The sequence below is a fragment of the Lagenorhynchus albirostris genome, chromosome 1, assembly GCF_949774975.1.
Source record: "Lagenorhynchus albirostris chromosome 1, mLagAlb1.1, whole genome shotgun sequence".
In the NCBI taxonomy this organism is placed as follows: domain Eukaryota; kingdom Metazoa; phylum Chordata; class Mammalia; order Artiodactyla; family Delphinidae; genus Lagenorhynchus; species Lagenorhynchus albirostris.
This window is the reverse complement of record NC_083095.1, coordinates 179,514,566-179,541,894: the sequence shown is the minus strand read 5'-3', so window position 1 is coordinate 179,541,894 and position 27,329 is coordinate 179,514,566. Positions and strand designations below refer to the sequence as shown.

Here is a 27,329-nt window from a genome sequence, read left to right as displayed (position 1 = left end):
AGTGCTGAGGACGAGAACCCCTCACAACATGTGACACTGTCCCTGAGCCCTGTGAACAAACTGATGTTTTACTTAAAAACTAAAACTAACTGCATACTGTTGGGTTTTTTTTTTTTTTTTTTTTTTTTTTCGGTACGCAGGCCTCTCACTGTTGTGGCCTCTCCCGTTGTGGAGCACAGGCTCCGGACGCGCAGGCTCAGCGGCCATGGCTCACGGGCCCAGCCGCTCCGCGGCATGTGGGATCTTCCCAGACCAGGGCACGAGTCCCTTGCATCGGCAGGCAGACTCAACCACTGCGCCACCAGGGAAGCCCCATACTGTTGTATTTTGAAGCTGTTTTTTTTTTTTTTCCTTGTTTTACCTCAGGTGTATGTTTTGCAATCTCTCTAATTAAAGTGGAAGCATTTTTCTTCACGTATTCATCTTTGTCCTTCAGACAGGTAAGTACAGCTGGAAAAATCTCTGCTTCAACCACCATTTCTGCTAGATCCACAGAATGTTTCGCAATCTGACTGAGAGCTGAAAGGATCTGACGCTGTTGAGCAAAAACCAAACCCAAATGTTACATAGACTCCACTGTGGAGTTCAGACATAATTTAAACAGCTTCGTACACACTCAAATTCCTTTATAAAGAGGAAAAAACAATCACACATCCAACATAATCTAGGAGTCTCGAGGCATTCACATCCTAGTCTTCTTATACCTCAATACTCAATTTCTTAAATTCCCTCATATCCAAGTTAAACATCTTAGTGCACACTATTGACTATTTAAATCTCTTATCAGTTGAGGCTGGTCAAAGAATATGACCCTGGGATGAATACTATTTCTTAATTACGCAATACTTAAATTGTTAATTGACGATAAACACAGTAATGTAGTACAGTAACAATCAAGCAGAACTAACATTTTGGGATATTGCCAATATCATTTGTAAAACTTTACATTGCTTAATTAATATTGACAATTTTTAAATCTTACAGAATATAACTATTAGAATATAAAAGTATAATTGGTGACTATCAACTGAAAATTAGATTTTAGAAAGCTATAGAAAAGACTAATGTAAATATGGCAATTCTTACAGGAAACTTAAATATAACAATGGGCTAGAAAACCTTTAGGTCCCTTCTAACCCTGAGATTTAATCATTACGTGATTCCTTACTTTAATTATTAGTATTAATTCTGATGCTACTTCTAGTTTTCAGCGTTGCACATACATTTTCCCAGTCACATCTTTATTGTCTAATCCTTACAGCACAGTTTTCACATATTAAAGGACCAAATACACAATATTTCATATCTGTTTTCCATGATAATTTACTAATTATTTAAAAATGTATAATATTAATCTGCACACATTTCCATCTTCTTAGATTATCAGAATCCTGGATTGTTTGTTTCTTTATTTTTAACTACCTTCAACTTAGCATCAGGGTTCAGGATCATCTGGGCTAAGTGAGCAATTGCTCCTGCGTCCACCACTGTCTGTGCCAACTCTGGAGAATGCTTTGCAATATCACTGAGGGCCGAAGCAGCAACCCTTTTCAAAGCAATTTCTGGCTCTTGGATACAGAGCACTAAAAGAGGAATGGCTCCCGCGTCCACCACAGCTTGTGACAGCTCTGTGGGTCCAAGAAAAGTAATTAAGTGAGTATGGGTGACTGACCCTTGTACAAGCCACTTTTCACCCTGACAGATACAGCAAAGGGAAAAGGGGACGGTGTACTTCACTGTCTCGACATCTGCATTTCTAATCAGGCTTCCTGGTTTCATGAACCATGTGGACCAATCCTGAGCTGAAAAGAATACAGGTCAATAGATGGACCTCCATTTACATGAACACATTTGAGGTAGATTAAGCTGAAATGGCTTCCTATTCTTTTTTTTTTTTAAGAGAGTAAGCAGATGTCAGCTGTTTAAGCTCTGACAATTCTGCACTTCTCAATAGGCAAGCATTTTATGCATGGTTTACAATAACAGAGAAAATTAAAGTACCAAAAATTTACCAACCACACTAATTAGGCAGTATTTTGTGCTATTTACATGAGTAAACATTAACATGAATCTTGTGCCAATAATGTCGATTTTTAAATTCCTTTCATCTTACTGTACTTTTAAAAGATTTTTTTTAAAACTTTGTACAATATTAAAAGGTGTATTTTCATTGTACATATAAAAACACTTTCAAAAATGAGAACTACAACTGAACAGGCTTTAATATATATAAATGTTAATGTAAGATAAAGAAATAAATTTATCTTAAGCATTTTACATGTCAGAAATAGTATCTTTTGTATATACATGTTGATTCACTTGTGTGCCCAAAAATAACAGCTATAAAAAATAACACATTTTAAAATTATAGAGAACAGGAGACAAGCAGGCAGACCCATATAATATATGTGTAAAAACTGTCTGTTGAGAAGCATAAAACAGTGCATAGTTACAGATTCTACTCTCATTGTACTCATGGCCTTTCTTGCTGAATCACATATACCCATTTCTATAATCTCTTTCTTTCAAATTATGCTCTCATTTTCTCAGATTTATAGCGCCTTGGCAATTTATATCTTAATAGCCAAGCTATCAATTCAGCATATCTTTTAGTCTTTAAAGAAAATACAGTCTTTAATTTTTCAAAAGATTGGTAATATCACATTTTCTAAAAGGAAATAATGTTAGAAAATACAGGTTAGTGTCCAACACTTGTTTTCCTTCAATTATTATAATTATCTTAAAAGTCCCGATCTTGCATAAACGATTCATTCATTCTTTCGTTAAACAAGTATTAATGGAAGGTTATTATGTGTCAGACTCATTCAACACGGGTGCAGATGACACACTTCTACAAATTAACACTACACTGATTAGCAAATACGTTTCAATTAAAAAACCCAAGTGTGAAATATGAAATACAATGGGAAGTTCACCTATTTATGTACTTTCACTTTTATACAGTTTCTAAGAGTAAAGAATCTGCAGTAAACAACTGTTTAAAAAACAGTTAATATGGGCTTCCCTGGTGGCACAGTGGTTAAGAATCTGCCTGCCAATTCAGGGGACACGGGTTCGAGCCCTGGTCCGGGAAGATCCCAAATGCCGCGGAGCAACTAAGCCTGTGCGCCACAACTACTGAGCCTGTGCTCTAGAGCCTGTGCTCCACAACAAGAGAAGCCACCAGAATGAGAAGCCCGCGCAACACGAAGCCTTCGAAGAGTAGCCCCCGCTCTCCACAACTAGAGAAAGCCCGCACACAGCAACAAAGACCCAATGCAGCCAAAAATAAATAAAATAAATAAGTTTTTTAAAAGTTAATAAACTATTAATAAACAGTTAATAAAACTATTAATAAAAACAAAGTTCTTTTTAAAAAAATTTATCATCTTTGTAATTCCCATACATTTTATGCTTTCCTTGAGTGAGTATCGTATCCTCCTTTTCCTGAACTCTATAATATTAATAATAAAGCAAACTCAGTTCTTCTGACTTGTTACCCATTCCCATCCAAAGCTGTTTTCCATTCTTTCTGGATCAGTGATGCTAAATGAGGGGAAGGCTGGGGAGGGTACCAAAGAAAGGTTTGCCTGAAGGTAATGAAGCTTCCAGGGACCTGGATGGGGCCTAGCAATTTTGTACTTGCAGTTTCATACACCTTACATCTCCAATTTATATGGTCCTACAAAACCCAGCCCTGTTCTTGGGTGGCACACATTGTAATTCATAAATGATACTGTTCTACCACTTTCATTCATATATTGGGTATAAGACAGTGTATATAAAGGTAAGAGTATAATAGACCTAAATAATGCACACCATACTATATTACACATTCCACAGGCTATTTCATCCTGCCTCTGTCACTGCTCTTTTTCCTGTGGTATATCCTTCTCCTCTTTCCTACCGTTGCCTCCTCTGGTATTCTGTGCCAGTCGCTGTTGACGTATACCCCATAGCCTTTGTCGGTCAGGGCGTGGGCTTGTGAATCAATCCTGGTAAATAGGACCTGAGCAGAAGTCAGCTAGAAGCATCTCTGAGCGGTTTTCCTCTGTAATAAACAGAAATACACAGGAGGAAACACCGCCTCTTCTTTGCTGGACATGGGCACATCTGCCTGCAAATGACATCTGGAACTCCTACAGCCATCTTGCAACTATAACAGAAGAAATTGCCAATATGCTGAGGATGGCCGAGTACAAAAATGAAAAACATCTGGGTCCTCCAAGACACTGTTCAGCTGCATAACCAACCTTGGAACTGCCCTGACTCTTCACTTTGTGTCATGTGAAATAAAAAAATGTCCTCATTGCTTAAGCCACCTGTAGCTGATATTCTGTAACTTACAGCCCCAAACATATTGATACAATTCTGTCCTCTCTCAGGCTTGGTGTATGTACTTATTTTCCTCTCCTTTCTGGTCACTGAGTGTTCATTACGTGCTTACTATGTGCTAGAACCTTGGCTAGATCTTGGGGAAGCAGAATAGAGTAAAAACGTTGTTCTGTTCTAGCAGACTCTGCTCAGGGTAAATACGTGAACAGACCACAACACAGAGTGGAGCTGGGAGTTGGGTGCATGGAGAGTTTGGGGAAACACACATGGGGTGCCGTTTTAGGCAGTGCTTCCCATCCTCCTTCCTGCTCCCCTTTTCTTCTTCTCTCTACTTTTCTACTCTAAAAAAAGTGGTAGTAACCAAAACACATACAAAAATCTGGTACATTTAAAAGTTACTCCCTATAGGAGAAATCTCAAAGAATTCATTTTTAACTCTAATTTGGAAATGAGTCTGGGTTGTTTAATTAATTATTAAACTTAGGAAATCAAAGATTGATATGTACAGATGCTCATAAAAGGTTTGATCAAGGAAAAAAAAGAGCCAATTAATTTATCTTCAGTGCCTGAAAATATCTTAACCTCATTTTTTTCCCTTAACCTCATTTTAAATTTTAAATGAATCTTCAAAAAACAAATTTTTTAAAACTACATCTTCTTTTATTTATGCAAGAACATGTGCCATAATCATATACTGTTAGGTAACCAGCAAAATTAGAAGTAGTTACACAAAAAATAAAAAAAATCAGAGAAAGAAGGCTTTATGTTATACTAACATACTAACAAGATTTAGATGGGGTTGATGGTACTATTGGTGATATATTTTCTTCTCTATTTGACAAATTTTCTTCAATGTGATTGTTTTTAAAAAATAAAAGAAATATGAACATGTCCTTTGACCACACATATAGCTATTGCTGTGGCTAACTATACTAACATTACTATTCTAAAGAAAAATAAACACTTTAGCTTATTTCTCACTATGAAAGAAAGTTTCTTATTTTTAAAAATGGTGGGAATATGTCTCCTTGAAACAAAATATTAGGAAAGAATGCATAATTATTCTTTGAAGAATTACTAATATATACTAGAAATATTATCCATTTACTTTTTCACACTTTCCCTCATCTTAATTCATCCCTTTATTACAGTTAAAATATTACATTTTTTTAAATGTTAAGGCTTATTCATTTTTAACAATTTTTTAGACTTCAAATTGTCAGTAGAAATAAAACTATACAATAGCACTTTCCTTATTCATAAATAATAATTAAAGCCATTGATTGCATGCATGTAGACAACTGGTATACAGTCCGCAAATCTGATGGTCAGCTGTTTTCAGTAAAGAAATAGCTAGTTCTCTTTGGCCTCCTGAATACCTCACTGCTGAGTGAAGGAATTGAGGCAGCCACCTCTATCGGACCATGACAAGCTCAGTACAACTTTAGATTTAATTTTTAAAACAAAAGGAGACACAGAAAAAAGGGAGGACATTTAAGATCAACAACATTCATAAAATTACTAGTATCTAAAGCTGGATGAATGGAATATTTAGGGATGACTTTATGTTGACCAGAAGGGAAGAGCACAGAACGGAAAGTCCATCAGCATATAATAGGCACGGCTGTAACACATAAAACTAGGTGCGTCAGGCAAAAGTGATTTTGCTTTAACAGTGCTCACAATGGCCTTAACCCCTCCTCTTAATTGTTATGGTTAGTGGTTTGTTTAGATCAGGAGTGGTAAACACAGGGCCCAAGCAAGTAATTAAAATAAGTGAAGCCAGCACGTGTAAGAAAAATAACTGAGTGGGAAGCACAGTAAACTGCAAAACTATATGCACCAGCTCCAAGGAGCAGCAACCACTCAGCTTCAGCCCAGCGCGGCCACGTAGGAATATAGGCAACCGTTGTCAGACGCTTGGATTTTTCAAGAGAAGCCAGACATCTGATTTTTAATGTGAAATTGCCTGGTTTTTAAGTGTTGGAAACTTAAAAACACACTGTGTAAGACAACATAGTGCAGGCTAAAAACACGTCCATCATTTTACAACCCTAGGCTTAAACCTTACACCTTCTAAAACGAGCTATGGGGACTTTCTGGATGTAGAAAGGTGACATTCTTTCTACATTTGATTCTTGAAGACACACTCTAGAGTCATAAAGGAAGAACCACTATAGTGATTACATAAGAAAATTCAGAGGTAAATTCCAAGAAAACTGATGAAAACCTAAAACTTGGCCTGCAAAAAAAGGATTAATCTAAACATATATTATGATACTCCACTAATTTTTCTGCTCATAATGGAGATGTAAGAGGGAAGAATGTGAGCAAAATTAAGTGATCCATCATGAGAACTCATAAAAAGGACTCAAAATGAAGAGGTTCTCCGAAAGGAAAAAAAAGGAAGGAAAAACTATATATATATTATATATATAAAATATATAATATATATTTAGCATACTAACTCAAAAATAATTAGGCAAATCAAACACCTCAAAAACTCTAATTCCGGGGCTTCCCTGGTGGCGCAGTGGTTGAGAGTCCGCCTGCCGATGCAGGGGACACGGGTTCGTGCCCCGGTCCGGGAAGATCCCACATGCCGCGGAGTGGCTGGGCCCGTGAGCCATGGCCGCTGAGCCTGCGCGTCCAGAGCCTGTGCTCCGCAACGGGAGAGGCCACAACAGTGAGAGGCCAGCGAACCAAAAAAAAAAAAAAAACCTCTAATTCCTTTTAACTTTATTGCTTTTTAATTTCGTTTTCCAAACACTGCTTTTAACTCACTGGTTTTAAGCCCTACAAAAATTTCTATTCTATTTTTTCATTAAAAATAAAGTTATGGGGCTTCCCTGGTGGCGCAGTGGTTGAGAGTCCGCCTGCCGATGCAGGGGACACGGGTTTGTGCCCTGGTCTGGGAAGATCCCACATGCCGTGGAGCGGCTGGGCCCGTGAGCCATGGCCACTGAGCCTGCGCGTCCGGAGCCTGTGCTCCACAACGGGAGAGGCCACAACAGTGAGAGGCCCGCGTACCGCAAAAAATAAATAAATAAATAAATAAATAAATAAATAAAGTTATGAATCATCATTTCTTTGCATTTAGGTGGCCCTATTTCTTAGTTCAAAGATAGGCTGGGGTCTACCCTGGTGGCGCAGTGGTTGAGAGTCCGCCTGCCGATGCGGGCGACGCGGGTTCGTGCCCCGGTCCGGGAAGATCCCACATGCCGCGGAGCGGCTGGGCCCGTGAGCCATGGCCACTGGGCCTGCGCGTCCGGAACCTCTGCTCCGCGATGGGAGGGGCCGCGGCAGTGAGAGGCCCGCGTACTGCAAAAAAAAAAAAAAAAAAAAAAAAAAAAAAAGATAGGCTGGTTTTGCATCTGGCTGTAAAACACAGCTATATCACTTCAAAACCTTTGTGAAATAAAACGGGTTAAAAAATACATTTAAGATTTGGCTATCACTTATGATGTCAATCTTATGTTATATAATCATCCCATTCAACCAAATTTTTCATGATTTGGTGAAATTACAGTAAAAACAAAGATGGAGGTGTAATCGCCAAAACTGGTTATATACTGACCACACGCCAGTATGATTTTAGGAATGTCACTTTTAAAGTGGAAGAAATTTGTCTAACCCAGCTGTTTACAACTGGTTTAGTTACCTACTGCTACACCAAACTTAGCTGCTTGAAACAGGAAACGTTTATAATCTTACAGCTTCTGTAGGTCAGGAATCTGGGAGCGGCTCAGCTGGATGGTTCAGGCTGTGACCTCTCACTACGCTGCAATCAAGCCATCAGCCAGGGCTGCAGTTACCTGAGGCTTGACCGGGATACACTGGGTCTACAGGATCTTCTTCCCAGCGTGCCCACGGGAGTTGGAAGAAGGCATCAGTTCCTCCCCATTTCTGGGCTCTTTCATAGGTAGCTCATGATGAGGCTTCCCCCAGAGTGAGTGATCCAGAGGAGAGAACCCAAGACAAAAGCCATAGTCTTTTATCATCTAACCTCAGAAGTGACATGCCATCACTTCTGCTATATTTCATTGGTGCAACGTGGGCGGAGACTGCACAGGGATGTGACTAGGAAGAGGAAGGCATGGAAGCCAGCTACCAAAAAACCTTTATTCTACACCAACACATCTGAGAGAAGCAATATCCTTCTACAGGTAACGATGGCTCACTAGAGCTATAATTCTGAGCTGAGAAACTGATATCTCCAACCGCATGTCGGAGTGAGAAAAGGTGGCGGGAATTTGCATATTATTATGAAAAAATCTAATGTATGATTTTTATTTATCCCCCGCTCCCACAAATGTCATTTTTCCTACCCATTATCTCCACGCCACCTCTTTCCACCCCATCTCCAGAGCCATCGGTCTAACCCTTACATATGGATTGAGTGTCTGAGAGATGTTAACACACATACATACATATGCTTTGAAGGTTAAATAATTCTAGCTTCTTTAAAAGGTCAAGTGAGTCAAATAAGCCATTGACCTGGAGTTAACGGGGCCTTAGTAAGAAATTACAATCAGCTGGATGGATGGCGCACTTATACAAGGCTCAAGTATAAAAAACAGCTTCAAAATACGGAAAGGAGAAGTGGAGACGAGAGAAAGAGAAGGTGGGAAGTGGTAGAGTTGGGTACAGCCTTGGAAGAGCATAGGTAGCATAAGATACAAAGCCATTTTTAAAACCCTGACTTTAGCAGCTTTTAGTTTTATACTTTACTCAACAGCTGAGACTAAGCTGAATTGGAAAAGGCAAAGTTACAGAGAGGGTCTGGAGTGCTCTTGTATGAAGAAAATAATAAATTACTTAGAATCAGCTTTTTACAAAATACGCTTTTTGTATCTAGACATGTTTCCATTCATTTCTACTTGCTTTATATAATATTGCAACAATCGTAGTTTCATTCCACCTACAATCTGCATTCTGCTGGGGGGAAAAAAAATCCTTAGATGGCAAATGCAGATTTTATTATTCAAACTTTCGAACTTCACTGGCATTTGTTCTTTGTTCCAGCCCAGTTTTAGGCAAGTCCCTGCCTTCGAGGAGCTCAGGCTGACAGAGGAGGCTAAACAGTAAAGGGTTAGCAGTGGCCCAGTGGAATTCTCTGCAAGAACACACAAAGGACAGAGGAAACAGAAACGAAGCACTGGATGGTTAGAAAGTTTACAGGGTGTTTTTATACAAGTGGTCCCCGGTCAGCAGTTCTCGGGGTGACTGCCTCTGGGTGGTTAATGAAGCTACCTGTGGGCCTCCACTGTCCACTTTTATTCCTGAGGACAAGCCAGCCCAACACTGTTAATAACTGCATGATATCCCACTGAGTAAATATTCCATAATTTACTTAACCTCTCCCCCCCACCCCAGCTACTCAGGACACTTAATTGTTTTGTTTGCTTTGGGGCTTTGCCATTCTTAAGTTCAGTACAGTGAACTTCTTTGTGCATTAAGATTACGTTTATTTATTAGTTATCCATTGCTACATACAAAATGACCCAAACTCAGCAGCTTAAAGCATCATTCCTTATCTCATATTTTCTGTGGGTCAGGAATCCATGAGCAGCCTAGCTGGGGGGTTCAGGCTTGGAGTTTCTCATGAAGTTGCTGTCACACTGTCTGCTGGGGCTGCAGTCATCTGAAGGCACAACTGGGGTAGGATCTGCTTCCAAGCTCACTTGTGTAGCTGTAGGAAGCTCCAGTTTCTTGCTGGTTGTCGAAGACCTTAGCTCCTCATGACATGGGCCTTTCCACAGGCTGCCTGAGTGTGTCCTCATGTCACAGCACCTGGCTTCCCTCAGAGTGAGTGATGAGAGAACCCCACAACAGAAGGCTCGATCCTGCAGAGCTGGTCACCTACTCTCAGAAGTGACAGACCATCACTTCTGCAGCATTCTGGTGGTAACACAGACCAATCCTGGTACGATGTGGGAGGGGACTGTACAAGGGTGAGAATGCCAGGACGTGGGATCTCTGAGGGGCATTTGGGAGGCTGGCTACCACGGGTCCTACACTGATACAAATATACTCTACAGGTTAGACAAACATACACACATTCACACATATGTGCGTGCACGTATGTGTTTAGTTAAGATAGAGGCACAGAGGTGAAGGTCCTGAAGGGAAGAATGTTGACATTTTTTGAGGTTCTTGATATTTTTAGATTAAACCACATGAAACTGCTGTTTTTGTTAAGTCAAAACCAATCAAATATAGGTAATTTCATAAGGTCAACCTAATATGACTGCAATATTGTTTTCCAAAGGGAGTTATCAGTATGTGGCCCCATCAGCAATGTGCGAGCCTTAGTTTGGCCACTTATAAAGTACATTTCAGCCCTTACATCAGTAAGTGATTGCTCCAAGTGGGCTCATCATTTACTTCTCCCCAAATGGTAAGTTTAGTTCCATATTCCTTAACTTACTACACATGTACTGCTCAGTTATACTGATTAATAAGCATGAATATTAAGTGTGACTTTTTGAGACCACAGCATCACCACTACATTGTCTTTTTGTTTGTTTGTTTGTTTGTTTTTGTTTTTTGGGATTTTTTTTTGCAGTACACGGGCCTCTCACTGTTGTGGCCTCCCCCGTTGCGGAGCACAGGCTCCGGACGCGCAGGCTCAGCGGCCATGGCCCACGGGCCCAGCCGCTCCGCGACACGTGGGATCCTCCCAGACCAGGGCACGAACCTGCGTCCCCTGCATCGGCAGGCGGACTCTCAACCGCTGCGCCACCAGGGAAGCCCTACATTGCCTTTTAACAACAACAACCCCCCCCACACACACACACAAAACACAGAGTGCAGGCACAGGAACTCTAAGTCAGTGCTGTGAGATGGGAATGTGAGCCACGTATATAATTTAAAATTTTCTAGGGAATTCCCTGGTGGCGCAGTGGTTAAGAATCCACCTGCCAATGCAGGGGACATGGGTTCGAGCCCTGGTCCGGGAAGATCCCACATGCTGAGAAGCAACTAAGCCCGTGCACCACAACTACTGAGCCTACACTCTAGCCTGCAAGCCGTTAACTACTGAAGCCCGTGGCCCGGGAGCCTACGTGCCACAACTGCTGAGCTTGCGTACTGCAACTACTGACACATGACATAGAAAAGAATCAGGCCAGCCAGCTCTGTCCGGATTTCTTCCTTACATTACCTATTTGGTAAACGGGTTGTAATCTACTCGATGTTTCTATAGTATCAGAATGAGCCAATTCCTGCAAGCACTGCTCATCTGTGGCTGCAGCAATCTCCTCTCCTCACTGCTACTGAGCTGGAAGGGAAATTTCTCATTTGATTTAGGATATAAATGATATCCCTGAGAGAAAGAATAGTCACACATGTGGAAACCAGTCATCAGGGATTAAAAACAGAGGTACCTGGCAAGACTGTCAGATACTACAAGGAGCTTAAAATGAAGAACGATGAGCTTTCATACACTTGCCTTTCTCACATTATAAAAAGGAAGACTCTCTGAAGGGTTCTGAGTAATTGCCAAGCAGTTCTGCCATAAATGGCTGTCTGACCAGAATAAATGATTTAACCTCTCTATTTCAGTTTCCTCACCTATGATATGTTAATATTTTATATATATATATATAATATAATGTGTTAATAATTAAAATGTTTTAGAACACCTAATCAAACGTATTCCTCTTTGCCAGGACTGAGAACAGCCAAAGTTTATTCTGAGACAGCAAAGGTTTACAGGAGGCAAAGTTTACAAGAGACAGAATTTTTAGCTAAAGCTCCTAAACAAACACTGAAAACTTAGTTTTCAGCCCAAATGTGGAAGATCTTTCCTACAAAACACTTACGCGGCCCCTCCTTCCTCAGGCTGCGGCCAGGCCGCTGCTCTCACCTCTGTCCCAAGTACTCTGATGACTGCCACATGCTGCGCTCAAGTTCGCTGGCGGCGCTCCTCCACGAAGCTGCTGTGCCACCGGCAGGCGCAAGGCCAGAGCCAGGCTGCCAGGCGGAGCGAGGAAGGAGGGCCCTGAGCGCGAGGAAGCCCCCGCCTGGGCCCTACCGGTGGGAGCACCGCGGCCGCAGAGCCCACCGCTCCTCCTGCCTCGCCCCCTGTAGCTCCAAAAGTAAGACCAGTCCTCGGAGAGAGTGAGAGATTTGACACCGATTAGGTAAAAATGTAACCAGAATAATTCTGCTGAGTGGGAGAATGTAGCAAGACGGAGGAAGAGGGACAACCAGTCTGAGAAGAATTCTACCTCGACCTTTATTAAGGAGCCCAGAGTAGAAAGAAATAGCTTATTTATCTTCCGAGTAAGAGGTACATATTATCAATTGTATTCCGTACCTGCTGAGTCAAGCGTGGACATTTAATGAGACCATTTGCCCCGAGTTAAAACCACCACCACCACCATTTCTGGTGGATAGCCCCCAGTTTCCCTTGGTTGTCTGTAAAATGCTTTAAAATCTATACATAGAAGTAACTTTTAGAAATTGCATTTTTCAAATAAGGAAAAGTCAGATGATGCCCATAGATTTCCCTCTTCTACTAATTGTATGCTTACTTTATTTCTGTTTCCTATACACAAACGTTTTTCCTTAAAGGTTCCTTTCTTATTGCGCTTAAAGGTACATATTTTTTGCACCTCCTTTAAGGTTTATATTTCTTAAACTATCTAATCAAACAACTTACCACGAATACCCAGAAGAAAACACTGAATGAATCCCTTTAATCTCAATATATTCCATTTTTAAGAGATCACCAAGAAAGAAATCAGGTTATTTGGAGGTAAATCTTCTATTTTCACTGATATTCAGGATGTGAATGATGACTTACTGCTTACTAGATAACAATTCCCTTTCCTTCTGAGAAATCTATGCAGTAATCTCTTCTGGGAGCTTCTGGGCCCCAAGCCCCTAACTACTGTGAAATATTGAAATTACACTGGGAATTCCATGTGGGAGCCAGATTATAGCCAAAAATTGGAATAGAATCCCAAAGACAGAGCCTATTTAGGAACTATAATCATTTAGCCTCAGGTTCAACAAAAGGGAGGTATGGAAAGGTTACCTATGGGCACCTGCCTCAGAGCATATCTGCATGGTTGTCCTCAAAGCTCTTCTGCACCACTCTTTAAAATACCCATGTTACAATCTGTTTGCCGTAAAGTCCTCTGACAGTAAAACAAACAAAAAAAATTACTAAATATACTCATGTAGTTTCCCCATGATAACCAGCTTCTAATTTAAAACATTGCTTTAGTTTTCTCAATCAACAAGTGTTAAACAATAGTCTTAAGGTGAAGCTACTTGGAAAACCAAAATCCAGATATTAAAGAAATAATTTTCATATACCAATTCTGAATCATTCTAAGCAAAACAATAGTTTTCTTTCTCAATTTACTTTTATATCATTTTATTATTTTGTCTCCAATAGTGTCACCATTTAAAAACCAAATTAAAGGACTTCCCTGGTGGCGCGGTGCTTAAGAATCCGCCTGCCAATGCAGCAGACACAGGTTCGAGCCCTGGTCCGGGAAGATCCCACATGCCACAGAGCAGCTAGGCCCGTGCACCACAACCACTGAGCCTGTGCTCTACAGCCCACGGGCCGCAACTGCTGAGCCCGTGTGCCACAACTACTAAAGCCCACGCACCTAGAGCCTGCGCTCCACAACAAGAGAAGCCACCACGATGAAAAGCCAGCGCACCGCAATGAAGAGTAGTGCCCGCGCACCGCAGCCAAGAGTAGCACCCGCTCGCCACAACTAGAGAAAGCCCGTGAGCAGCAATGAGGAACAAACACAGCCAAAAATAAATAAAATAAATAAATTTAAAAAAAAAACAAATTAAACATAACCATGGGACAGCCACTTCCTGTTTCTGTTTTGAGTTTCTTCTTCAAAACTCTTTCAAGGAGTACTTAATGAAACTGTATGGTACAGGGGTTGACATATGGCTTTGGAGTCAAGACAGATTTAGACTCAAATTTTAGTTCCACCGTTAACATGACTTCAGGTATCCTAAGTTCCATTTTGTTCCTCTTTTTAACAGGGAGAGTAATACCTGCCCTAAGTGTATCTGTAGCCAAAATGAGATAATATCCTAAAGCATACTGCACAGAGCCAGGCACATGGTAATTACTTGATAAACGGTAGCTATTATTTTATACATGCACACACACTGAAAAATCTGGAAAACAAATTAAAAACATCCTTAATTCTATCACCCTAGTAGCACAAACATGTACGTCCTTGTAATTTACGTCCACATAAAAATTTATTTTTATATTATTATAATTGTAATGTGCAATTTTGTCTTTTTTTTCACATTATAATCACTTTTCCATGTTATCATGTAGGATTCATAATTACCTTTTATTTGTTGAGTGAGATTCCATTAAGTAAATTACTATAATTTAACCACTAAATTCCTGCCAAATATTTGAGGGGTTTTGATATTAGAAATAATACTACAATAACATTTGCATGAATGCAGCTTCTTCATTCTGTGGGATTCTTTCCTTAGGAAGAATTCCCAAATCAGGCTTTCTAGAGTAGCCATGAACTCTTTTGTGGCTTAGATTAGTTTTGCCAAATGCCTTTGCACAAGTTTCTACAATTTGTAGTGCTTCCATCAGTGGGCAGAAACATCATCATGCCCTCTCAGACCTTCAGTATTAATACAGTATTCATACTTTGCATTTATTGATTACTTACCATGTACCAAGCATTGGTCTATCTCATCGTCCTCACAACAAATCTCTGAAGTAGTACTTCCTCTCTTGCAGATGAAGAAGTTAAGTTTCAGAAAGTTTAAAAGCCATGTCCAAGGTTACACAGCAACCAAGTAGTAGAACTTGGACTCAAACTCAGATCCTATCCTAAGGCCACAATGCTCTTAACCACTTGGTTATATTTCTGCTTTACTCTTTTTTCCCCCCAAATAATAACAGGTAGGAAAAGATACTTTCACTGATGTTTTAATATGCAGTTCTTTGATTACCAGCAAAGTTTACACTTTTACATATGTTTGTCTTAAAACTGTTATTTTCTTGTTGTGTTATTTGTTCATACTATTTAGCAACTTCTGTAAAGTGGTGGGGAGCAATTTTGTTCCCTATGTATTTTTTACTGAGCAGGTGTGTCAGCACAACCTTCACACAAGAGGCCCAGGCCCCTTCTTTTTCTTTTTTATTTTTTTTGCCGTACGCGGGCCTCTCACTGTTGTGGCCTCTCCCGTTGCGGAGCACAGGCTCCGGACGCTCAGGCCCAGCGGCCATGGCTCACGGGCCCAGCCGCTCCGCGGCATGTGGGATCTTACCGGACTGGGGCATGAACCCGTGTCCCCTGCATCGGCAGGCGGACTCTCAACCACTGCACCACCAGGGAAGCCCCTGGCCCCTTCTTGATGGCCTCATTGAGCTCAGTTTATAAGAAAAGGTGCTCCTTCTCTTTCTCCTCCTTCCTGACGATTATGGGCTGAATACAAATACGTTCTAGCAAGTTACCATGTCCATATCTTTTCAACAATATTCACTCATACGACATGGCTCCTGGCTGGCTTGGAACACCCTACCATAAGCGAGAGTGAAGACCCAATGTCCCCTGAGGGGTGACAAACTCAAACAATTTTGTAACGGAACCGATTTACCAAGGTCCTTGAATCTAATCAATATCTCATTCTCCCCACATCCCCCTGATTCCCTTTCTGTCTTCAAATTTTTCTTTTGCTAACATAAAGACTGAAATGTACAGGTTTTTTGGTGAATTTGTGATCCAAACAACTCGGCCATCATTCGAAACTTATCTCCCATAATATATAGAAATATCATTAAGATGTCATATCTGGGACTTCCCTGGTGGCACAGTGGTTGGGAATCTGCCTGCCAATGCAGGGGACACGGGTTCGAGCCCTGGTCTGGGAAGATCCCACATGGCGTGGAGCAACTAAGCCTGTGCGCCACAACTACTGAGCCTGCGCTCTAGAGCCCTAGAGCCCACAAGCCACAACTACTGAGCCTGTGCTCTAGAGCCCATGCTCCGCAACAAGAGAAGCCACCACGATGTGAAGCCTGAGCACCACAATGAAGAGTAGCTCCCGCTCGCCACAACTAGAGAAAGCCCACGCACCACACCAAAGACCCAATGCAGCCAAAAATTAAAAATTAAAAAAAAAAAAGACCTCTCATATCTATGGTTTACTAAGCAAAACCAGATTTACCTAATTAACCTAAACCTTAACAATCCTATTTTATAATAAGGCCCATTACCTGCATTATGTCTTGCAATATAGCCAAGTGCCCAGGCTGCAGCCTCTTTGACTCCAGGGTCAAAATCTTCCAAGCATATCACCAGTGTATCCAGTGCTCCACAATCCACTATCGCCTGAGCTAGTTGGGGAGAATGTTTACCAACTGCTCGTAACACAAAGGCAGCTGCTTTCTTGTAAAAACGCTACAAGGATAAATAGACAAAACTCAAAGTGAATTGAGCTAAAAGTTAAAATAGACCAAAACCAACATTAAAATGACATTGATATATTAAAAAAAAAAGCTCAAAAAATAAATAAGTAAAATAAAAAATAAAACTAAGAAAAAAAGCTCAACAGCTATTAAATATAAGAGATGAAAAACATCCTGCAATATCATTTTGATTTTTTGATGTTTCCCCCATTGCTTTTGTTCAGTTAACTGAACTGAAAGGATTTAAGCCTTAAAATACATTTCAAATGTTTTACTCTGAAACATGCATTTGGAAATTGTATAAAATAAAATATAAACATTATATTTCCTACAAATTCATAAAATAATGAGATTTCATGTTTGTGCATTACAGTGAAAGGTACTTGTTTGCCCTATGGGAACTCTTAGATTGTTAGCGCATGCAACTAAACTGTCACCTAACAAATTCGTTTCCTTTACTTGCCCTCAGTCTCTAAGCATGACCTCAACTAACCTTTCTGGTGTCCCACGTTATCCTGAAATAACAACTATGTTCTGAGGCTCCCTTAGCAATCATCAGATAAACATAAAGGCAAAATATTCATGATACATTTTAAAACTCCTCCTGGCAAATAAACCAGCGCGACAGTGCGTTGTTATTTATCCCTTCTTAGAAATGTTTTTTTACAAAGATATAAATGACTTACCATTATGTGAATTTCAAGTAACACTTCATACTTATAATATGTTCTATGTGTAAATTTTATCAGATTAAGAAATAAAACTGAAACACAAGACTGTTTTTCTTCATATTGCTAAAAAAAAATTAGATGTAGAGGAAGTATTTGGCTATAACACTCCCTGTTTTATGGTTAGCATAATGACACAGTAACAGTCTCCTAACTCTACCTTTCATTAATAGAGCCCAATTAATGCCCTATTTTAGATTCTAAGTTTCTATTTCTTTACAGTGACTACAAAAAAAAGCGACTAGATGACTATAGCATCTGTTTTGAAAGCATTCTATTTATGCAGGCTAAAATATTAAGATTCAATAAAAAATTATGTGAGAGAAAATACATCAAGTATACTTTAAAATATTATATCTCCAAAATCAGTATATATTGACAAGAAATATGCTATGTTAGTAATGATGTTTTGACTTGATATATTTCTTTAGTTTCTTAAATGTCAACATATACAGGCATTAAGATATTTGTTATAAAGTCTAATTTTACATGTCAGTAACCAAAAATCTCCTACTTTATTATAAAAATTAGAATAGTTTTAGAGTAGCTTCCCATAGATTATTTTCTCATAATTGTGGAAAAATAACGGTGACACATTTCTTGTCATTACCTTAAGCTAATTTGACTTTTTATATTGCAGAATTTTCAAATTCACACTTTACTGGGCATCAATAGTCAATACTAACTACAGTGCCTAGAATATCACTCTCTGATCTCATTCCAAATCCCTAACTCTCTTCTCTCCCGGAATTCCTCACCAAAAGAATTACCCTTTAAAAAAAAAAGAAAAAAAAAAAGGAAGGAAAAGCAAAACCGGAGGACTTTGTACCTCATAAAGAAGATATTAAATCTCCTGGGAGAAATGGGCTAAAGGCCTGGGAGGGGAAGGAGACAGAAGCCTGTGAATGATGCTGCACATTCTCACTTTCTCCTCACCTCTGCCCTAGTACTTTTTGTCTCTTTACAGCTAATGGGTACTCATTCACACTTAGAAAACTTCTGTTGAGAACCTTCTATGTGAGACACCAAACACAGGCCCTGCCCTCAGAGAAGGAGGTGAGTCCAAGCATTTGATGATAGAAGGAATGCCTACAAGAAAAATAAAATTTCTGTAACTCCTCCTAGGGATAAGACAGTTATTAGCAAATTACTCTCCAATCTAAAAAAATAAGGCACATTTTTAAACAATTAGGATTTTTTTTTTGGTAAATACACATACCATAAAATTTACTATTTTAATCATGTTAAAGTGTACAATTCAATGGCATTTAGCGCATTCACAATGTTGTGCAACCACACCTATCTAGTTCCAGAATATTTTCATCACTCCGACAAGAAACCTCCCACATGCTAAGCAGCCACTTCTCACTCCCTCCTCCCCCCCAGCCTCTGGTAACCATTCATCTGCTTCCATCTCGATGGATCTGCATATCCTGGCTATTTCATATAAATGGAATCATACAATATGTAGCTTTGCCTGACTTCTTTCTGTTAGCACAAAGCTTTCAAGGTTCACCCGTGTTGTAGAATATATCATGATTTCATCCCTTGTTATGAACTGATAATATTCCATTGTATGGATACACAACATTTTGTTTATCTACTCATTCTTTTGGCTATCGTGGATAATGCTGCTATGAACATTTGTGCACAAGTTTTGTTTGAACACCTGTTTTCAATTCCTTCAGAAACATAACTAGGAGGAGAACTGCTGGGTCATATGGTGATTATGTTTAACTTGCTGAGGAAGTGCCAAACCGTTTTCCACAGCAGCTGCACGATTTTACAAAACTTCTCCACACCTTCACTAACACTTTTATTATTATTTTCCTTTTTTTCTTTCTCTTATTTTTTTATGGCCATCCTAGTAGGTAGAGTGCTATCTCATTATGTTTGGTGTGTTTTTTTTAAGATTTGATTTTATTTATTTTTGGCTGCACTGGGTCTTCATCGCTGCGCGCGGGCTTCCTCTAGTTGTGGCGAGCAGGGCCTACTCTTTATTGCGGTGCACAGGCTTCTCATTGCAGTGGCTTCTCTTGCTGCAGAGCATGGTCTCTAGGCACACAGGGTCAGTAGTTGTGGCTCGCGGACTCTAGAGCTCAGGCTCAGTAGTTGTGGCGCACAGGTTTAGTTGCTCCGCGGCATGTGGGATCTTCCCGGACCAGGGCTCAAACCCGTGTTCCCTGCATTGGCAGGCGGATTCTTAACCACTGCGCCACCAGGGAAGCCCCCCCGCCATTTTAAAAATTGTATTGTTTGTCCTTTGGTTACAACAAATAGGAATTTAATTTTAAAGACATGTCAAGAAAGATACATCCCTAGGTTATGATAAACTAGCAGGATGGAAAGAACAGTCCAAGACCCTATGTAGAGGAAGATCCTTAACTATTGTTAGAAACATAGAGGGAACCAGACAGGATGAAAAAAACAATGGAGGCGCTCTTATATGGCCCTTAAAAGGGCTGACATGCTTTCATACTTGGAAAAAAATGCTTTGTCAAACCTTCCATTACATGTATTCTCCTTCCTTTTGGATGCTTCTCTCCCCCTTGCTTCAAAGCTGTCTCTTACATTGTCCATTAACCAGATTTCACCATTGTATATAACTTATTTGCCCAGGGCTCCATACACCTTTCTAAGACTGATCCTATAACTTGAATAAACCCATGCTGAGAAATACTGCTTTATGCATAATTCCATTAAAAATTATAATGTTTTCTCCTTATATTAACAGTAATGGAGAAAAGCTGCCTATCAGCCCCAAAGTAAAATACCCTAAAAGTATTATTACATGCAGTTCAAAGAATTGAAGGTTGTATTAACATCTTAATAATTCTATGCCTACAAACTTGCAACTGTACCCAAACTATCAATTTTTTTAAAAATCCAAAACAAACAAACAAAAAAAATATTACTTAGTTTTTAAAAATTCTTACATTCTGTTCTGCCAGTGAATAAACAAGCTGTGGAAGAATGTTGCCCTTCACTACTGCTTCTGCTAGGTCATCATTATAATTAGCCAGTCTCCCCAGAGCCAAAGCAGCAGTCTGTTGAATTGTTGGGACCACATCCAGAAGAAGAGGCCTCAGCAAAGACATTACACCTAAGTTATGAGAAAACAGAAATCAGCAAATTTTAAATTAAAAGGCAAGCATACCATTCAGCATATACACAGATAGGAAAATTCAGGGGAATATATCAGTAAAACAACAACAACAAAATCATGCACTAAAAACTAATGGGATATCAAGCAGCATCTAACTGGCTAAGGCACAGAATAATACAACCTGTAATTATCAAAGTAGCAGCTTAGCATGGAAATAAGAAAGGCTTTGGAGAACCAGAGTTTAAATCCCTGATTTGGCAAACACTAGCTGCGTGACGTCACGAACGCAGAGAGAGGTTGTAAAGCACAGAGTAGAATGCCTACCTAGCACATGGCAGGGAGGCAGGTGTTGGGGAGCTGGGTCCCTCCCACACAGCCTTTGCACATCCTATCTTTCAGGGCTCAGTTCAGTCCTTTCCTCTCAATCAAGTCTTCCGATGTTTTTTTCTCTGATTCCAACTGAACTTTGCTTCAGGGCTAGGTGAGCTAGGAGGGCCATTTGGCTAGGGCCTCCCATTCATAAAGGGCTGCAAATTCAGATTTCTGACATTATCTCCAAATAAATAAATCACAATACTAGCTCTCATAATATTCATTCTAGGCTTGAATACATAGTAGGAATACCATCATAACAACAATAATAAAAGTAGCTTATATTATAGGTTATTTTGTGCATGCATTGTTTTAAGAACTTATTTTCCATATTAATTCACTGAACTCTCATAACAAACCTAGGAAGTAAGCCCTATTATCACGTCTATTTTATAGATGTGGAAGTGGAGGCTGAGAAAGGTTAGGGAAATCCTCACACAATGGTGGAGCAAGGTTAGCAATTCAGACATTCTTTTTTGATACTTACTAAATAAGTAACATGTATGGAAAATTGAGGAGGTGGGGAAACATGATTGCATTTGGGCCATTTTACTGGATACTTCCAACTCTGTATTACCTTTGCCTTACTATAAAATATGCAAAATAGTCAACTGTTATTTGTACTTTAATGACGGTGTTTTAGTCTAAGATTACAAAAAAGGTAATGACGAGAGTTCAAACTAGAACAAGTTTAGAAATTTGACTTGCTAAACTTAATTTACAGCAGGCTATTCAACTTGATGTTATTACATCTTTTCTTTAAAAACATACCCCAGTGACCTATAAAAGCAAATACATATTACCAATATTCTTTTATAATGTTATATCCAGAAACATGTGAAATAGAAAGAAAAGGAAAACATTTACAATAACATATAGGATTAGACCAAAGTAAGATAAATGGTACTACCAAATAACATAAGCAGAGAATAATGATGCTTATCACAGAAACATTTAATGATGAGACCTGTGGCTTTTCGCAGTTCCCAATTTCCTTTAGTGGTCATTTTTACGTCTAAGTTGGTTTGGTTAGATCATTTTACAGAAGGCCACCGTTGCAAGGCTGCATCCCACTCAGGCTGGTTAACTTTGCAGGCACACAAAGTGTGCCTAGGCCCCTCCTCAGGCCTAGGCCACAGCTCATGTTAACCAAATCAGCATGTCCATGTGCATAAGTGTTGCTTATATTATTCTCTATACTTTTTTATAGAGATAATTTCTGTAATATCTCACAACAAAAAGTTTAATGCACAGAATAAGGTATTAGAATGACTACCAAACGTTAACATGGGTTCCTTCTAGAAAGTTGAATCTAAAACAATTTGTTGATCTCTTCTTTGTAGTTGCTTTATTACTCAATTTAAGTTTTTTAACAGTGGTACAATATACATAACATAAAAATTACCATTTTTACCATTTTGGGATGTACAATTCAGAGGCATTAAATACATTTACAATGGTGTGTAATCATCACACCATTGAACCATTAAACTGCTTTCCACAGCGGCTACATCATTTTACACTCCCACCAGCAAAGTACAAGTGTTTAAATTTCTCCCCATCCTCACCAACACTTGTTATTTTTTTTTAGAATAACCATCCTAATAGGTTTGAAGTGGTATGTCCTTGTGGTTTGATTTTTATTTCCCTATCACCAGTGGTGGTGAATGTGCTTATTGGTCATTTGTACATCTTCTTTGTTGAACTGTCCATTTAAGTCCTTTGCCCATTTTTTAATTGGGTTGGTTTTTTTGTTTTTGTTCTTGAGTATAACTTAATATTTTTTATAATGAATATGCACCATTTTAAGTAAAACAAGTCTATACTCTAAAAAAGAAAAGCTAAATTTGTTAACATATATTTAAAGTTTCATAATAAATACATTAATGAGGATGCTCAGAATAGTTTTAAGAGAATCACAAATATGTTTCATATTATTTTTCCCTGATGATTCGAGTATTTCCTTTTCTCCTCACTTGATATAATTATGTGAAGGCAGTGGCTTATTGTCTTTTGAAATATAAATGGAAAATCAATCCATACTGGGTTATTCAACCTAGAATTTTGAATTAAACTGCAAGAACTCTGAACTTTTATGTTACGAATTTGAAGAATGAATTTATCTAAGTTTATAATATTTCTTATTATATTATTATGTATTATTAGTTACTATATTTAGCTAACACACCACAAGTCTCCCAATGTTGGATATTTTCAGTTTGCCATTTTAGCAATAAGATATTCTACCCCCAAAGATGTATTTCACTTGTCCATATACTCAAAGGAATTTTCTGCTTTGTATATTTTCTCCTCCCTTTTTCTACTGCATCTGGCCCCGGAAAAATAAGGTCAATAAAATGACTCACAATTCCTTTCCTTCTACTCCAGTATTCAAAATCAAAGTTAGACTTCTATGCAGATGTTTCTGCTCTATCATATTCCTTTGTTCAGACAGTAAGAATTTAAAAAAATTTTAAATCTCTGAATATAAAAGTAAAAGCTAAAGTTTCCATTTAAAATATCTGTTTAAATAAGGTCATTCTGGGGCCTCCCTGGCGGTCCAGTGGTTAAGACTTTGCCTTCCAATGCAGGGGATGCGGATTTGATCTCTGGTCGGGGAGCTAAGATCCCACATGCCTCGCAGCCAAAAAATCAAAACAAAACATAAGCAATATTGTAACAAATTCAATAAAGACTTTAAAAATGGTCCACGTCAGCAACTAAGCCCATGCGCCACAACTACTGAGCCCTCGTGCCACAACTACCAAAGCCCATGCTCTGCAACAAGAGAAGCCACCGCAATGAGAAGCCCACACACCACAACGAAGAGGAGCCCCTGCTCGCTGCAACTAGAGAAAGCCCGCACCCAGCAACAAAGACCCAATGCAGCGAAAAATAAATAAATAAATTTATTTTTAAAAATAAATAAACAAAATAAAAATGGTCCACATCAAAAAAAATCTTAAAAAAAAATAATAAGGTCATTCTTATTAGAGAAAATATTGCCCCAAATTTCTAGTCCTTGAATTGCCTCTTAGTGCTTCATAGTCCTCAATCCCCAGGGACATGTTTTTATCTCTTACATAGGCTAAGCATACTTTATTACTCTAATTGCAGGTTTGTCCTAGATATACAGATAATGATGCAAAAGGAACTGAGGAAGCGAGGAGGGAAAGGAGGGAGGGAGAGAAGGAGGGAAAGAGAAGCATATATAACATAAAAAGAAAATTTTCCTTACTTGTCTGTCCATTAGGAATTCATGGTGATTGATCCTTGGTGAGTGAATGCATGAAAATGTAGAGTCCACAAGTTACAACAGTCGGAATTACCGCTACAATATCTGATAGACAAGGTCTCTAGGGAGCAGCTAATGACTCATTAGGGTCTCCACTGAAGGAGCCAACACATACTAGCTAATATTGGGTTGGCCAAAAAGTTCGTTTGCGTTTTTCCATAACATCTAACAGAAAAACCCAAACAAACTTTTTGGCCAATCCAATATTATATCTAATAGTAAAAATTATTCCTGTATTATACTCTAATATCTATAAAACAATTCTGTTTTCTTTATATAAATTGATTAAATGGTGTGAAAATGTTTCTGAAATTTAACCTACAGGCTAAATCTTTACAATCTTCCCCACCCCCAACTTTATAGCTTTGAGTTTCTTTTCTGTATTTCTTGTTCCAGTGCCATACTGGAGACACTGCTTCTAATACTTACATTGTAATCCAGTTTTGCAAAAAACAACCTCGCTAATCCTACCCTCGCTAATCATTCATTCAAAAAATAGATCAAGGTTTACCGAGTGGCAAGAAATAGGACCTCATACACGAGTAAAGGCAGTTCATGCTCTCAAAAAACTAATAATCTAGTGGAAGAGATTATAGAATAGCCTCAAAATAATCACAACTCTTTCCCTTAATTCCTTTTAATACAACATAGCCCTAATCACTTTAATTTTGCATGCCAATTGCATATGTAAGTCAGGAAAAAAAGGTCAAACATTTCTAAAGACAAAAAAAAACTAATATTCTCATATTACATGTGCATAATTTATATAGATATTACTTCAATCTGAGGTGTTTTATAAAGATATTTAACATCTCAACTTTGTTCCATTAAAAACAATTATTTGGGTTCATTTAAGTCATAGTAAAGATTTCTGGTTGCCCTGGTTACTTTTTTGTTTTGTTTTGTTTTAATTGTGGTAAAATATACATAGCATTAAATTGATCATTTTAACCATTTAAAGTGTACAATTCAGTGGCATTAAGTACAGTCATAATGTTGTGCAACCATCACTACTGTCATTTCCAGAACTTATTCATCATTCCTAACAGACACTCCATACCAATTAAACAATAACTCCCCATTTCCCCCTACCCCCAGCTTGTGACAGTTTCTATTCTGTTTTCTGTCTCTATTATTTTGCCTATTTTAGATACTTCATATAAGTGGAAGCATACAACATTTGTCCTTTTTCATCTGGCTTCTTTCACTTAGCATAATGTTTTTAAGAGTCATCTGTATTGCAGCATGTATCAAAATTTCATTCCTTTTTAAGACTGAATAATTTTCCATTGTATGTATATACATTTTGTTTGTCTATTCATGTGTTGATGGACATTTGGGTTGTTTCCACCTTTAGGTTATTGTGAATAATGCTGCTGGGAACAGTGGTGTACACGTATCCATTTGAGTCCCTGCTTTCAATTCTTTTGAGTATATACCTGGGAGCGGAATTGCTGGACTAAATGATAATTCTATGCTTAACTTTTTGAGGAACCACCAAACTGTTTCCACAGTGACGGCACCCTTTTACATTCCCACCAGCAAATTACAAGAGTTCCAATTTCCCCACATCCTCACCAATATTTTGTTGTTGTTTATAACAGCCATCCTGAGGGGTGTGAAGGGGTATCTCACTATGGTTTAATTTGCATTTTCCAATGACTAGTGATATTGAGCTACTTTTCATGTGTTTATTGTCTATTTGTTTATCTTCTTTGAAGAAATATAATTGATTTAAATCTTCTGCACATTTTTTTTTTTTTTTTTTTGCGGTACGCGGGCCTCTCACTGTTGTGGCCTCTCCCATTGCGGAGCACAGACTCCGGACGCGCAGACTCAGCGGCCATGGCTCACGGGCCCAGCCGCTCCGCGGCATGTGGGATCTTCCCAGATCGGGGCACGAACCCGCGTCCCCTGCATCGGCAGGCGGACTCTCAACCACTGCGCCACCAGGGAAGCCCTTCTGCACATTTTTGAAGTGGATATTTTGTTGGTGGCGGTTATAGTTCTTTATATATTCTAAATATTAAGCTCTTATCAAATATATGCTTTGCAAACATTTTCTTCCATTCTGTGAGCCGTCTTTTCACTCTCTTGATAGTGTACCTTGAGGCCCCTCCTTGTTTCTTAGACTTAAAATGAATATTTTTTACTTTCCAATTTTATTCAAAATTATCACAAACATAAAATATGTTAAAGATTTGTTATAAATTTTACAAAGCTTGAAAATTTTAAACTCAAACGTTTTATTTTAATCTAAAACTACTTTCCATGTATCCATTTACTATGAAACTGCTACTACAGTTCATTCAAGTTTTGGAAGAAGTGATTTCTGCATACAGTTAACCAATACTCAGCAAAGGATTCACCCTTAACCATCAACGTCAACGTTACTCAGACATTCTGTTGGGGCCCAATTAAAATATGAAAGAAACTTCGTGCTTTAGAAATAGAAGGAATCTTGCCCTACTTGGTACATCACTGCCTATGCTGAGAGACAAAAGACTGAGATGGTTAATAGCATGTATCTGGAGGGAGATTGTTTGGGTTCAAATCTGGGCTCTGCCATTTCCTGGCTGTGGGGCCTCAGCGAGATTACTTAACCACTCTGTGTCTCAGTTTCCTCATTTGTAAAATGGTGACAAATTCTAGGACCACCGTATAAAGCTGTTGTGAGAATTAAAATGAGCTAAAATTTCTAAAGTGCTAGGAAGATTATCTAGGACAAAATAAACACCAGTTGGATGCTTGATAAATAAAAGTGCTCTAAAGGAATCAATTCCCTATGTTGACCATATTTTTCATCAACATTTTATTATTATTAACATAGATGACTCATTAATCAATCAGTACCTTACACTGTAATGGAGAAATATTTAAGGCTGCACGGCCCCACAGATTGAGCCTTTTCTACGATGTATTTTAGAATTACTATGGAATGAATAGCTCATTCACCATTCATTTAAGAAATATTAAGAATCTACAACGTGTTAAAACACAATTGTCCCTGACCTCAAGGAACTCATAAAGGGGTCATGAGAGATAAACAACACA

At 38.8% G+C, this 27,329-nt stretch overlaps 1 protein-coding gene across 2 annotated transcripts in view; it reads right to left on the bottom strand.

The window, feature by feature from the left end:
* SPAG6 (sperm associated antigen 6) overlaps window positions 1–27,329 on the bottom strand; it is a 73,894-nt gene that overhangs the window by 35,132 nt on the left and 11,433 nt on the right. For both annotated transcript variants that reach the window (XM_060121339.1, XM_060121348.1), the window contains exons 3-6: window positions 20,439–20,605; window positions 16,583–16,766; window positions 1,423–1,628; window positions 362–535 (exon numbers count right to left, since the gene is read on the bottom strand). In XM_060121339.1, the coding sequence (XP_059977322.1) occupies window positions 362–535; window positions 1,423–1,628; window positions 16,583–16,766; window positions 20,439–20,605 (731 nt within the window). The remainder of the gene's footprint in view (window positions 1–361; window positions 536–1,422; window positions 1,629–16,582; window positions 16,767–20,438; window positions 20,606–27,329) is intronic.